The following is a 15,688-nucleotide window of genomic DNA, read 5'->3' on the forward strand; positions in this document are numbered from 1 at the left end:
ATGAGAGGGGTATCATGCAGTTCCCACACAGAGGCAGACCACACAGAGGACACACAGAGGATGAGGTGTGTGTGTGCGTGTGTGTGGGAGAGATTTACAACAGAGGGGCACAGGGCAACCCCCACTCACCAGAGTCATAATCACACTCTGACCACCAATAGAGGGAGGAAAAGAAAGACAAGTCATGGGTACATTGAAAACAGTCTAGCCTACGCTCAACACACGCTCAACACACGCACAACACACACACACACACACACACACACACACACACACACACACACACACACACACACACAGAAGCGCCATCAGAATGACAAGTTTCTGCTGAGTTCTCTGAAAAGTTCAGTCTGGCTTCTATTACACACAGCTCTACTGAGCTCTCCTGCGTTAAGCCCTGAATTCTGACCTGCAGTGACTGCTGCACTTACTGGAATAAGCACTACTTCTTGAATCCTAATCATTAAGCTCAGGAGACCTTAAGAAATCGTCCATTATAACGAGATAAATGCAATAGAGCTCTGAAAGGTGGAGGACCAGCTGGTTCTGGAAGTATTTTTTCCCTCTATGATTTCCAATTATACAGTTTACTTTTTATAATATTATCAGAGTTTTTCACCACAGAAAGACAGGAGTCTGATAGATAGATTCATATTATTGCCATCAGTTTGAATGATTTCCACTTTGTTTCTGAGAAATACTGTTTTTTATGTCAGTTTGATATGGGAGATGGCTCTAAACACTACAATACCCATGAGCCTCAGCTGCCATTGCTATGGAGAAGAAGCTAATTAGAGGTGTGAATCGAATCTGTGGCAAACCAAAAATGCTTTGTTCTTGCTGTGCCAGTTTAAAACACAATATTTAGCTTCCACCATTTCATTGGATGCAGTTTGACTAAAATGTTCCTTCAGTCGTAAGTAACTTCTTTCTTGTGGTTATGTACTCTTTTTGGCTTTTTACTCAAAAAATAAGGTATTTCCTAATTAAGATGCTTATCTTTTGTACTAATGATGCTCCAACTAACACTGTCAAAGCAAACAATTAATGGGATTTTTACTACAGGAACCCTGGATGTCCTCTAAAGACCTCCTTCCACTCCCACCCTACACCCTTGCCCTCCCTGCATTCTGTCTTTCTTTCTCCTCCATGCCTGTCTCTGACTTTGACTCAACTCCTCTTCACCTATCAGACACTTCCTGTTGTCCATTTCATACCATCATCCAGGGCGTCTGAGGCCTCCGCTTCCCTCCTCCTCCTCACGGCTCTTTGTTTTTCCTCTAGCCTCTGCTTCTCTGAGTTTGCCTCATCCCATCGTCCTTCCTCCATCAGCTTCTGGTCGGGTCTCAGGCGGCTGTCAGTCAGTCCCACTCCTTCCTCCTGCTCGTTCAGGGTCAGCGCCAGCGCGGAGAAGTAGTACATGTTCTCAGCGTTCTCCCTGAGAGAGCAACAGGAAATTGACGGGAGCTACGAAGTGTGATGCTCAGCGATTAATGATATTGACTAAATATCACAGCTGTTATACAACTACTATGACTCATATAATGTGATGAGACAAGAGCTTACGGTAGAGGGTATTTCTTCCACAGCAGTTTGGGGGGCAACGTCTGATACACAGTCTTCTGCTTTCCCTCTGATCCACTGCCCCCTCGGCTACTTTGAACAATCTTGGCACTCTCTATTTTATCATCCCACGTACCAGAGAGGATGTAGTGAGCCGAGCCCCCACTGTCAGCCACCACACCTGTCACCTGGAAAATCAGAAAATATTGCATATATACTATAGGGATAGAGAAATTGAAGCAAGCTATCGCTCTGCAGATGTATCACTATGTCTTTTCCTCCTAATGTTAAGCACCAAAAAGCACAGTAGCTAGGGCACCAGCAAATTTCCATTAATTTATCCCAAATCTGTCACTACCAAGGAAGGCATTGTGCCCCATTTTCAGGTAATTGGTACTGCTTCAAAGGAGGTTACCTCACTCCAATGTGACCTCAAACTGCAGCTTCTTCCATATTACACGACAATAAGTATACATTTATTTGTTGGTAGTGTCCAGCAGGAGGCAGCATCACACAAAGTAATCCTTCAATGTATGACATCATGCCACAGTGAGGAGAGGAAGTATTTACCTTCCGTGGAACTTCCCTGGAGAAATAACTGTATGGAGAGAACTTGAGCTGGCAGGTCTCCTTGGTCCTGTGATTCACAATCTCAATGTCCCCCGACTGCATAAACAGACATAGACATGCAAAGAGGGAGAGAGACAGACACACACACACAGAGACAATTGTAGCATATTAATTCACAGTGTGTTTACAGGAGAGACAGAAATTAGTATCCTGAGATGAACCTGGCAAACAGACAGAAAGGTCATCAAATAGAAAAAATAATGGATAGATGGGGTCGGTCAATAGTGAAATTGTGTACTTAGTCCCATTTTCATTTCATTTGAAATTTTCATTTTCATTTTATCATAAGTGATTGAGTCCTACATTCTGCTGAAGGTTTTCTGTAGTGTGTTTTGTCTGTGGTTGTGTCAGTGGTTTGAAGTGGAAGAGTATGTGTTGTAGTGTAGTGCTCTAGAGCAATGTTCTGATGAGCAGGGCCCCATATTGTTTGTACTGTGTGTGTTAGTCAAGTTTTGGGGGGCATGTTAACATTTCTGGCCACTGCTTTGGGCCATACTGTCCCACACTTAACCCGTGACACGCATTTTATTTTGTCTAATTATGGCCTCAAACAGCCATGGAATTAAAATCTCAAGGGTTGTAACACTGTCAGACAAAATAGTGTTTTTGACGCAACCTTAGTTCAGGGATAATATCCCTATGCCAATGCCGTGCAGATCGCCCTCTCTGGCTTCACTTGCTGTGCTCCTGACAGCACTGTCTGCTGTTGCACTGGCAGCAGCAGAATAGTTTCTGTAGTTTGGTATGGATTTGTCTGGTTGACCCCGTTCTGCACCAGAGGGCAGCAGAGTGGGCAGAGTGATGCATAGAGGCAGCAGGAGTAGGTAAACGTATTGAACGGAGAAAGCAAAACAATAAAGAGTAAAAATGTGTAAATATTGGACAAAGTAATTTGTCTGGACGCAGACGCGGTATTGTTTTGCTCGACTAGAATCTTAAATTTACATGCCAATCATAAAAATAACCATAACCGCTTATTTGGAGACATTTCTGTTGTATATTGTCACCAGTTAGGAAGTGAAGTGAAGCCTAAGTTTCAACATAATAAAAACAGATGACCAAAAAAAAAGCAACCATAGAAGAAGACCAAGACCAATGTAATCTCAAAATGTACACAAAAGAGGTTTTAAATCATTCAAAAAAGGCTTTGTAATTTTTGTAGGTAGGAAATGCACATTTGTTAGACCTTAACAAAATGCAAAATGGTGTGAAATGATGAACATATACAGAATTCCACAGGGTTTTTTATCATAAACATCAGCATGAACCAGTCAAATAAATGGCAGAAATATCCAGGAAATAGTGGATATTTGTAAACTATTCCATATCACCAACTCAGTATTCTTTGGTTTAACAATTAGACTGATAACAACTGATATTCCTACAGTAGTCTGTAGCCACGATGTCTACACACCTATTCCTACATGAAAACACACACACACACACACACACACAGACACACACACACACACACACACACACACACACACATACTGATACAAGGTGGAGGGAAAAAAGAAGAATTACACTTCTAAACAAGCAGACACGACTCTGCACAGACAGATAGACAGACATGCAGACGTGAGCCCAAGTCCCCCCGCCCCCAATATAACTGGGCCATCTTGCAGAAAGAAAAGGCTGTTATTTTAGGGTGTTATTAGAGATCAAAGCTAAAGATAAATCCCTAGAGATTGTGAAGCTCCTTATTCATGTACTGTAAGGCTTTGCACTGATTCCCGTCTTCACAGCGCTCTTCTCTGCTTGTCTGTACCACACACCACTGCAACGCAGGAGGGAACAACATCTATAGGCTACTCTGGAAGATCAGAGGTATTCAGGCAGGGTTGTGTGTTTGGAGCTGCGGATCAATGAATGCTACCAATGAGAAGTGCTCACAAACAGACCTGGTCAATCCACAGCTTGCCCACAATGATGTTGTGCACTGTGGAGGTGACCTTTCTCCACACATAGTGGTTCCCGCTGGAGTGGAACTGCAGGTGAATGGCACCTGGGGAGGAAACAGCAAGGACAAAAGGCTGATTCGAGAAAAGAGATATCACAGCTGCTTTGCCGACATTCTGCAATTGCGGACCTGAAAGTGATGTGTTAGATTGTGGGTTTCCTTTTCTGATCTAAATCTGGTCGTGAACTTGCTCAATTCTACCTGCGGCAGCTGAAAAACATGTCATCCAACACATTCATGCACTGTGCACAGGCAATACATTTCCACCTACTTCCAGTGTGATCTAAGCCTGCAAGATTGATAACATGTATTTGACCGTAAATGCTTTCCACTTAAGAGTTTTTTCCATTACATGGCACCTCACAGCAGGTAGGAGGTGAGAGAAGTCAGATAAATACTACTGCATCCCTTGGCTGGACCTTCATCTATCAAATCTCTCATTTATCTGAGCCAACAGACCCCTGCTCTCTGCTGTCCCAGTGCAACAGAGAGCTCCCTTTATACCCATACTTTATGTATGTGTCAAAAGGGTCATAAAACCCTCCTGATTCATTCTCACAGCTTTTCCCCTGGCTTTACATTGTGTGGGAGGCAGTGCAGTCCTCTTTCTAACAAAACTCTGCCTGCTGTGGCTGCTGAATTTGCATGATGGAACATTTATTTACATATATAGTTTGTTTGCTTCCCCATCAAATACGAAATGTCTCACCCAGAGGCATTATGGAGAGGTATTTGCCACGGAACTTGCTGGCGATGGTGATTTCCTGCCACAGGGTCCAGCCTCGTTGGGAAACCACATGATGTGCAGCTGCAGGGGGATGATGGCTCACCTTAGAAGAAAGATAAAGGTAAAGTAGAATGTAGGAAATGTGTTCACCTAAGCAGCAACTAGTTTGGAGAACATGACCAGATGTCATGTGCCTCAGTTTGTGTGTCGTGCGTGCATGCACATCAGTGAGAAACAAAAAGTGCCCGTGGCCGTGCTGTTACCTGCTCACACAGCGAGCGGTAGCCAAAGTCCTCCAGGCGATCGAGCTCGTAGGTCTCGCCCAGAAGGGGGTTGAAGGGCTTGGCTGTCCGGTGGACCGTGGTGGAGTAGGATGAGACAGAGAAGGCAGCGACCAGGCACATCTGCTCCAGGGAGGAGTCGCAGCGAGCCGCCTTGTCCAGGAGCTCATGATACTCCAGGTCCTCTGTGAGACGCTGCAGCATCGACAAAGGCTCGTTGAAGTTTACCTGAGCGGGAGGATGAAGGGCGTCAGAGACACACAGAGTAAAACAGGTTTTCTCCAGCAAGAAGGAGGGTCAGGCCGCACGCGCTTACAGGCATGGGAATTTTGGAGAGCTCCTTGCCGATGCAGTTCTTCATGATGCTCCACAAGTTGAGGGAGTAGTTGGGCTTATCTGGGACACGAGTCCGCCTCTGTCTGCGGGGCTGCAGCTCCTTCCCTGACACATCATTACAGCTCGGAGACATCTGGATCAGGTGGAGGACGAGAAGGTGGTATAAACTTTGTATAAAAAGAATATTCGATACATACAAGTTTGAGAAACACTTTCAGCTTGGTGGACAGCTTGGCAGCTTATCACCGTGTGGAGACAGAATGACAGAGCCAGTGAAAGTCACAGATGGGTGTTACAGAGAAGAAGAAACAAGGGAGAGCTGAGGGGAGAGAAGAGCAGATGTTTGACTGGTAATTAAGATTTAGTGGAATGAAGCAGCTGTGTATCTTGTGGCACCACAGGGGTGACAACGACAGTTGGAAACACAGACAAAGGCTGCGTGTGCGTATGTGTGTGAGCACGGCATGAATGTCGGGTAGGAAAAGCAGGACTGTGAAAACAGCGAGTGAAGAAGGTTATAAAAATAAATCGATGAGCTCTGAGGTTTCCAGCAGCACATATTCATCTATATTGAGATTACAAAAGTCAGCAGTCACAAATGTCAGTCCTATTAGTCAGCCTTGTTAGGAGGACACAGACACTTACATGGTCGTCCTGGTTCCAGTCATTGAGCTGACCTCCGCTGGCTCCGCTCAAATTACTCTGGGATCGCCTGGAACACGATGAAAATATTTTCTACAATGAGCACCGGACATTTGAACAGACTCTCATTTCCCACTTGCATGCACGAACACACACACAATACAAACACAATACACACAGGGGAGCAAACAGATTGCTGAGTATTACAGATGAATGCTGTCTAACAGTTTCCATCATTTGCAATGGTGCTCCTGGAGTTGAGGGCTATGTTGCAAGAGATGAGCCATAACAATGATGAGGTACTCCAGATGTCTTTAAAAAGTAAAGAAAGGCAGGACAAGCTCTGCAAAAACTAGTGGAGCAAGAGACTGACTCCTTTGCAGTTAAAAAAATAGGTTGCACACCACGAGGCATCATCAGAGGTGTGTTCAACAGCAAGAGTCAAAGATTTACTTTTATGACGAATTAGAGCATGAGCAGAAAGGGTTTATTGTGGTTACACATGCACACATGCAGACTGAATATCACAACTCAGCTAAACCTTCAGCCCTGTAGCATCTGGCTTCCTGCTGTTTGCTAAATAAATAAAATATGGACCCCTGTGTGCAGCTGACCTGTGCTGTGTGTTCTCAGTGGCAGTCACTGTGATAAATGCAGGGGAATCCTCCATGGCATCAAAGTACTCAGTATCCTCATCTTCATCACTCGCCTCTTCTTTGTGCAGCCTCTCACTCCCTGCTGTGGGGACATATACATTAATGAGTAAACAGCATTCAAAACTAGCAGAACAATCACACAGGAGAGAGCAGCGTAAAATCGCATACCCATGGCGATTAATCAAGGAATAATCAGCTTAGTAAAATTGCCAATGTTCCTGCTGGTTAACTAGCCTGAGTGATGCGAGTTCCTCAGGGTGTGCTTCTAATCTTCAGTATCCAACATTCAATAATCAGTGTGTTCAGTGATCCGTCATGTGTATAAACTGCAGCTTCCGACAGAGAGGCACAAATCCTTACATCATGTAATCAGAGTACTTCATACAGTCAGGTGACCTTCAGTCCTCAAGCAGCCACTAATACAAACAAAACTTGCTTTATTTTCATAAAAAAATGTATTGCTTTACAACCAGGTTATATCAAGTAAGATGCATACAATTAATTTATTGAATAAAAATTTGTATCAGCCTCAAAGGATGAGTTAACTCCTTTGAAGGTTATGAAATGTTTTTGGGTTTTTTACCACTCACACTTTTTAAAGGAGAAAGGGCTCATCGCTCTGGCAAGCCATTACATTTATAGCCAGCATTGTCCTGTATAAATAGAATACTATAAAGTGAAGCCAGGCTCTGACCTGACAGTTAAACACAGCGAGTCCTCGCACTTAAAACAACAAGCTCTTTCTGCGGTTCTGCTTTGAATTTTTGGGGGCATTTTAAGCCCTTATTGCAGACAGCATAGAGATGACAGGAAATGATGGAAAGAGAGATGCAACTAAGGTCCTGGCTGGACTCAAACTGGGGTCATCAGGGTTCATGGTCAGCATCATAAGCCCTGAGCCATTGGGAATCCCCTTCTCCTGTTAAAAACTATGTCTGTATGTCTATGCATCAACCGTGTCTCTTTAAGCTATGCTTTAAGAAAGCTGCACTACTTCCTCTTTTGGTATCAGATGTTGTTTGAAGCTATTTGTACAATGACTAGTGCTGTCATTTTTCTGGAGATGACGATGGAGTCTTACACTAAAGGTAGGACATGGGGTCACTAGAATCAGTTCTCCTTGTTAAAGGCACAATACTTTTTAAACTTTTTAACTGAGATTTTAAACTGAAAAACAGACATTATAGGAAAAGTTATAGGGCACCAAAATCAATAGGTTTCTTCCTCTTAGAGGATAGCTGTACACAGCAAACTTTATGACAGCCTGGGTGTTTACTTTCAGGATATGTTGGTTATATGTAAACAAGAAAATCAACAAATGGATGGTCAAATCCACAGAGGAGACACATGACCTATAGTCCTTGGTGAAGGTAATTACCATCTCCAACTTAACGATAATCCAATTCAAACCTTCTGACACTGCTTAAAATGTCCTTCCTCCACATCAGGAATGTCTATAATATTGAACCTGAGGTTTTGACTTTTAGCCAGTTAAGTGAGGCCCACAGGAGTAAGTAACACACTGACGGTCAGTCTCACCCTTGTTGGTGGTGGGGGCACTGGGTGTGGTGGAAACAAGCGTGGGTGCTTCTCTCCACGCTCGCTCCAGGCTGTTATGCTGCTTGGCTAGCTGCTCAATGGTCTCCTCTAGGTGGGTACGCTGCTCTCGCTCATACTGCAGCGCCCGCTGCCATCTCCTACTGTGAGTCTCTGCTAGGTCCAAGAAGTCTCGACACGCCTGGGGAAACACAAGTACAGAAACATACAGACAGTGCTGAAAGTTTCATTTCTAGAAGATACAGTCTGAAAAAATGGATTTACATCCTGAAAAAACCTGCTGCTGGTAATTCTTAACAAGGTACAAGTTAGTTTCCACTTGCTAGAACAGCTCGGAGATTCACATTGAAAGTACGGCAGAGTGTCCTCAGATAACTCTTCTCATGTCTTAACAACACAGTCACATCATAGGGATTTTGGAAAAGGAGACTTTTGGTTCCTGTTCAAGTCCAGGTCTAGGTCTTAAAACTATTAACATCATAAAATCTGGGGAATTCTTCAAGCTTTATTGAGTCAACAGATAAGAGTGTAGTGAAAAAAAATCAGTATATAATTTTGCCTGATAGCTTAAAACAATATGAGAGAGAGAGCACGGGATGGAAAGGAAAAAGGTGCAAAGACATTCATGTCAGTCACTGTAATCAAGGATGTTCATCACCATTGTTGCGAGCAACCATCAATATGTTAATTAGATGCCTGCCAAACATTTACTGGGTCTCCCTGCTGTGTCAAATGTGCCTCAGATGCAGCATAAACACATCATCAGTGAGTGATGAGCTACAGTTTAAACCTCTGATTGCATAGCAGACTGCATGTGACACTGGTGCTGCCTGGCTTTTACAGAGACAAAGAAGGTTACTTCAGCTCAAACATATATTTCATGTCAGCATTTGTTGGCACTATATCCTATGTCTGACAGCCTTTCCTCATAGTGAGCTCAAAGGTCACTGAACCTAAATAACACCTCACAGCTGACAGCATTAATGATGAAAATGTCATGTGACAGTCATTGACCTGTCAGCATTGTGGGCCTCAGAGGAGGGTTTCTGAGTGAAGCTGCTTTACTGCAACCAAGCATTTTTGTAGCATTTTGTGGGGGCTACTCATTGTTCTTCCCACGAACGTAAAAGCACATGATTACATATTGTCCTCTCAGTGTTTGCAGCCAGAGGGGCTGTTGAGAGTTAGCTCGAACCACTTAGATACAGTTACGGCTGCAGGCGGAGAGCTCAAGGGACGAATGTGTCACCCAGTTCAAATAATCTCTGTTCCCTGGCTGGTGAGACCGCAGTCAGGATGTGGAATATCACTTCTAGACAGCAGGAAGAGAAACAAGGACGTGGCAACACCTGACTCCTTCCTTGATTTGTTACCAGAGAGCAGGAAAGTGCCTGCTGAAAAAGTGCTTTTCAGCTCCCTCTCTCTCTCTCTCTCTCTCTCTCACACACACACACACACACACAATATTCACTATTAGTTGTCACTTAAAATTCACAGAGGTGATGTTTTCTGTGAAATTTGAAAGCTATTTCTAAAAATCACATTGTGATAATGTATTCAATATGTGTAAAAACTATTTAATCTTTACAAGTAAATAATGCTAATGCTAATGGATAATAATTTGGTGAAAATTGTCGATGACATTTTCACCAAATCACAGAGGTGAAACCAGGAACTGAAACAATACAAACTGACTGCGAAATCTACAACTTAAGGTAAACACTGTGACTATTGCAGCAGCATCAGTATTTCATGCTGTGCAGTGTGCACTGATCTTTGCATGTGTGAGTCTAGACCTTCTGATCACTATGTTTTTGTATTATTCCAAAAGATGCTGTGTGTGGTTCAGGCTGGCCAAGTGAGGCAAGGAAAAAACTTTCATTTATCAAGACAAAAAAGAGATTCATGCTATCTTGTTGCTGCTAAACAAATGAGATGCAATGATTATAACACTATCTAGTAATGGTGCAATTTCATTGTATGTTGATAGTACTAAAATGTTTCAGATTAAATTATTGGAATAAAACTCTATTTTGCTCAAAACAACATATGGAAATGGCAAAATACCTGCTGGTAAAAACATTTCATCAGTCTCTTACCTTCAGCTGTCTTACATCAAGTGTCTAAACATTAACGTCTGAGCCTCGGTTTAAATGATAGAAGTGTTTGTGACGTTGTGGTCCACTTCCTCAGACATAACCGATGATATGAAACTCAACACCCACTTAAAAAAGTATAACAGTTCCACTTCTTTTATGCTGAGTCTCTGGTTCAAACGCAGACTGCATGTGACTTTGTGTGGGCGGGAGTGTGGGGTTATCTGAGTCACAGGGGGCATCAACAGCATCAAATTAAAAGTCCTGTTGCACTTCGCAGAACATGTGAAGTAGCAAAGACTACAATCAACTACAGGAAAGTTTGAGCTATTAAACCACACAACCAAAAGTGGTGGGTGTGTAAATGCATGCACACACACGGGCAAGAGCCTGGATGCAATGACACACGTGAGACGTTACATCACCACTAAATGAACTAATGAAACCCTCCCAAAGGATCAGGGTCAGATCACTTAGAGCATGCAGTTGCGTCCGTCTTCCCTCAAACCCTCCTCTCTCATTTATTCCCTCCTTGCATGTCAAATTTCTTTGGAAAAGCACATAAAAACTTGTTATATTGTAGAGCAGTATGTCTTAAGAGCGGCCAAAAACATGGCTGCAGTATTCCAAACACCCTTATCCTGAAGAGAGCCATTTGCAAGACCAAAGATCATTGCAGGGAGTTGGTGGCAGCACTTTTTCTCATTAGAAGCACATTCTTGGCAAACCTAATGGCATTTTAATGAGTAAGGCAATCCAAGAGGGTCTATTTTATTGCTTGTCCAGTAAGTTTCAATTTCCCATACTAATTAATAAAAGAAATGAGAGAAACAAGAGGCTCATCATTTTGAGCAATGGCCTTTCATATAATTAAAGTGCAATCTAGATTTCACCCTTTTTTTCTTTATCATAACACTACGACTCAAGTCTCTTAACAAGCTGTATTCGCACACACTTTGGCACGTTAGAAGTATGATAACAGCCAGACATTTCAAAATATAATCAGTCAGGCATGCAGTTATAGTGAAAATAAAGACGATAAACAAGAGAAGCAGGAAGAAAGACAAACCTTGTGTGATTGTCTGCTTTTAGTCAGAGCAGGTCTGTCTGTCTAACTGTAGTCCAGAAGGATCTGACATTCCTCACCAACAAGGGAGGCAAGGGGGTTTAAGAGGGGGGAGCCGGGCTATTCCTGTCCTCCCCACCCACCCATGATCATATCTAGTATCACTCCCTCAAGACCTCAACCCTCCCTGAACTCTCGTCCACTACTGACATACTGTAAAGCCTATGGCATGTACCATTGAGGTGAATGGACCAGGCCCAGACAGAGTAGAGCATTTCTCAGTGTGATGCTGGTAATCAGATCCAACACATAGTGGTGACTGAAAACCTGTTAGTGTCGGTTGCTGGTTTTGTTAAATGTAGCTGTCATGTTTAAGAGGGTTTTAACATGATCTGGTCTGGTCTGGATCTGTTCCTCTAAACCCGTGGCCTCCATGCCTGCAGCTCACTGTATAACATGTCACACTGCGCAGTGATCTCATCTATCATCACTTGCTAACCAGGGCATTAAAGATGGCCAGTATTCCTGTCACACTTATCATGCCAAAGCATGCAAGTCCCTGCTCGCTGCTGCTGCGTCTCGGAGCCTGGCCTGTCTCAGCTACTTACATTGATCATAGCATTGGAAGTGATGCGGAAGAGGGTGGCTCGCTCATTGACTGCCTTGATCTTCTCCCCTCCCTCCACTGGGACTTTCAGACCCTCGAGTTCACTCAGGGAACGCTGCAGGGCCGCCCCATGCTTGGCGATCAGGTCATTACATGTGCTGAGGTCATCGAGCTTGCTGACAAGTATCTTCAGGGTGCCCTGAATCTCGCTGCGGTCCGACTGGGATGTAGGCTCCTCGTCACCCGAATCATCTGGAAGAGAGAGGTCAGAGGTCACATATGCACATACAGTACAAGAGAGGGCTGTTGGGACGTGTGAGTCCATCAGTCACAGAAGAGGAGATTAATACAGACAATTTGAAGGTTTTCCTTCGAGAGTTTTTTTGAAACATATCTAACTGCACACTCACAAAATATGTACACACCCTCCTACGCTCCTCCATTGCTCAGTGACCTCCGCTGGCAGAGAACTCATTATAGGCTTAAAAATGGAGAGACAGTAACAGGGTTACATCTGAAAAAGTTAGGCAGCCGTAGTGGTCATAGTGTTGTTCACTTATTTCTTTTAGAAATGTGTTGTTTCTTAAATAATGAAACTGATAAAAAATGACCAAAAAGCTGATGCCTGTGAATATTCTCATTCATCCAGGTCATTGTAAGCTTTAGGGCATTCAATCGTTCGCAACTGGACCTCGTCAGTTTGTCTTAGAAGACGTTTCGCCTCTCATCCGAGCAGGCTTCATCAGTTCGTACGCAACCAGACTAGATAGGACAGCTCTAGTCCAATGCAATGATGTTAGGTTCAAGTATTTATCCCCTGAGTGAGACCAACCCACAAAAACAAGAATGGTATCACTCTATTGTGAGGCAAACGATCCCCCCATTAAGGCGGGGTGGGGTGCAACCCTTTGGTGTCAACGACAGTCGTTAGCCTCGTTAGTGTCCCATTGTTGTCATTGGGAGGCTCCTTGAGCCATGTGTGAATGGCTTTGTTGTTTGTTTTCAGAGGCTAAATCTTTGATCTTTTCAAAGATTTAGCCTCTGAAAACAAACAACACAACACAATAGAGTGATACCATTCTTGTTTTTGTGGGTTGGTCTCACTCAGGGGATAAATACTTGAACCTAACATCATTGCATTGGACTAGAGCTGTCCTATCTAGTCTGGTTGCGTACGAACTGATGGAGCCTGCTCGGATGAGAGGCGAAACGTCTTCTAAGACAAACTGACGAGGTCCAGTTGCGAACGATTGAATGCCCTAAAGCCCAAAAAGTTGATGTTTTTAAAAATTTTAACAAGGGGGTGGATCTCCGCTAACATAGTCATGTCTCCCCTAAAATATTGAGCTGCAGAGGTGGTTTGGTCTGGGGTGTATTTTCAGCAGCACAGATGCTACTGAATGATCCAATCATAGAAATTTAATAGGAATATTACAGGCAGCTGTATGTTTCTATGATCACCTTGTTTTTCCATGACTACACATTGCTACTTGTCACTTTGATCATGCTATATAGAGTGCTGTACATAGGCCACAATACAGTATATAACTGAGTATTTCTCACATACAGTTTAGAGAATATTATAACTCCAAGAGACTGACAGAAGGACTGGACTGAGAGAAAAAGGTGCAATTACAAATCTGTCTCCTACTTCAGCACCACGGACAGCACCACAGATTTATCAATACACAGCACAGTTAGACTGCTGATATTTCAGAACCATGGTCAGGGCCATATATTCTAACTTGCACAGTCAGATAAAGGATCGATAAGTCAGGCTAGGCTAACATATACAACTAAACCGCCCCTCTGCCCCTGCACAATCTGGGGATCTGGGGGATGTATTTTGGTCGTTTTGCTAACAAGGAGAAATGGCATCACCCTTAATCCACCCACAAACCACCTACTGCATTTAACAGCAATTTGTGTCATGAAATTTGTGTTAATTAGACAGACGTTAATCTGTTTTTACAGATGGTTTCACATAAATAAAATCATTAGACAGTGACACACTAAATGTAACTGACTCTGACAAAGAAATCCTTAGAAGCTTATCAAATCAGGGTATTTGAATACAGAGAGCTCTTGACACACCCATGACCTCTTGTGGTAAAGGCTGCTATGATGTCACAACAGAGAGGTTATTCAGAAACAGAACATACATGAAAAGTTTTGCAGCATCAGCCCTACATCGCACACGTGTATGCACACACTGCAAGTGTAGGCACCAAGGAACATATCCAAGATGTAAAACAGAACTCCTGAATTTGTGAAGTAAAGTTGATGCACACACAGTCTTTCTAGAGGAATAAATTCCACCATGAACATCTCTTAATAGCAAACCACCAGGGAACCTGCATGTTGGATTTTGAACTACTGAAGAAATATTTCCACACCTGTGCATCAAATCTATAGACACACAGAAGAGTATTTCCCAGCATAAAGACATCTGTCTTTGTATGTTTCTGTTTTAATAAATGAAGCTGACAAAACAAGACCATATGGCTGGGACAAATCAAAAGTACCAGCTTCAGCGTTGGCGTCAGTGCTTACTCTCGACACAGCAATCCCACCAGAAGAGTGATATACTAACTACTAATAGAACTAAACTAAAACAGCAGAGGAGAAGCAGGAGGACACAGAGAAAAATAAGGAGAATGAGGTCATAGAGGAGGACACGGCCAGGTGAAAGGTTGGAGTGCAGAGAGAAAGTCTCTCCACCCTCTAATCCACCCTGCTGACCCTCGAATGCTCAAATGTCTATAAACTGCTGCTCTGCTGCCTTCCACACTCCACCGCACAGACTATGCTTTGTCACACTGAAAAGGTCTGTTATGTAGCTGATAGCAGAGACTGTCACAGCTTTGGTGAGAGCCAGCACTACAGCAACACTTTCTCCGAAGAATGTGGCAGCTGGCTGTGACCTCGCAGTGGAGGATCACTTCAGTCAAGTCTATTTACATCATGCAAGTATAACATGGATCTCTGCCTGGGGGATGCTGGTAGCCTGGCAGGACTACATCATGTAAGAGCAATAAACCAAGCTCAAATCTGACCTTTGTTCAGCTCCACTGAGAACCAACAGCACAGAGATGCATCCACACTGGACTATTCATTAAATAGATGAATGCTCACATTATGATGTTTTTTATTTTTGTTAAATGCAATGGCAGCACATTGAACAATAACATGAACAGGTTCTTCTGAGTAAATTCAACATAAATCCTATTGCAAGAATGCACCACTTACGAGCTTATTTAATAGTTTGTGAGTAATGACTCAAAGGAACTGTCAGCACTCTTATCAGCAGACAGTATCAAGAGGATACCCCATTTTAAAGCTAAAACCAACACAAATGTTTGAGAATTAAACAATTCTGATTATATAAATGTATGGTTTGATGAACTGATTAATCCTAATTTTGATGATCTCCTGACTGTTCATCCTGCATCACCATGAGGTTGACATTTGAGTTTTTAGTGAAATGCCACCACAACTAGTGGATAAATTGTCATGAAATGTGATACAGGCTGTTATGTTGCTCTCAGGATAAATGGTAAAAAA

The 15,688-nt window shown here is 43.0% G+C and overlaps 1 protein-coding gene across 1 annotated transcript in view; it reads right to left on the bottom strand.

Moving 5' to 3' along the window:
• The window catches only part of osbp2b (oxysterol binding protein 2b), a 46,701-nt gene that overhangs the window by 3,770 nt on the left and 27,243 nt on the right, over positions 1–15,688 (bottom strand). Inside the window, exons 4-14 of the mRNA XM_041936451.1 lie at positions 12,126–12,376; positions 8,338–8,536; positions 6,757–6,880; positions 6,146–6,212; positions 5,481–5,633; positions 5,147–5,392; positions 4,866–4,986; positions 4,098–4,201; positions 2,134–2,229; positions 1,567–1,751; positions 1,218–1,438 (exon numbers count right to left, since the gene is read on the bottom strand). Of these exons, the coding sequence (XP_041792385.1) occupies positions 1,218–1,438; positions 1,567–1,751; positions 2,134–2,229; positions 4,098–4,201; positions 4,866–4,986; positions 5,147–5,392; positions 5,481–5,633; positions 6,146–6,212; positions 6,757–6,880; positions 8,338–8,536; positions 12,126–12,376 (1,767 nt within the window). The remainder of the gene's footprint in view (positions 1–1,217; positions 1,439–1,566; positions 1,752–2,133; positions 2,230–4,097; positions 4,202–4,865; positions 4,987–5,146; positions 5,393–5,480; positions 5,634–6,145; positions 6,213–6,756; positions 6,881–8,337; positions 8,537–12,125; positions 12,377–15,688) is intronic.

This window comes from Chelmon rostratus, chromosome 5 (assembly GCF_017976325.1).
Source record: "Chelmon rostratus isolate fCheRos1 chromosome 5, fCheRos1.pri, whole genome shotgun sequence".
Lineage (NCBI taxonomy): Eukaryota > Metazoa > Chordata > Actinopteri > Chaetodontiformes > Chaetodontidae > Chelmon > Chelmon rostratus.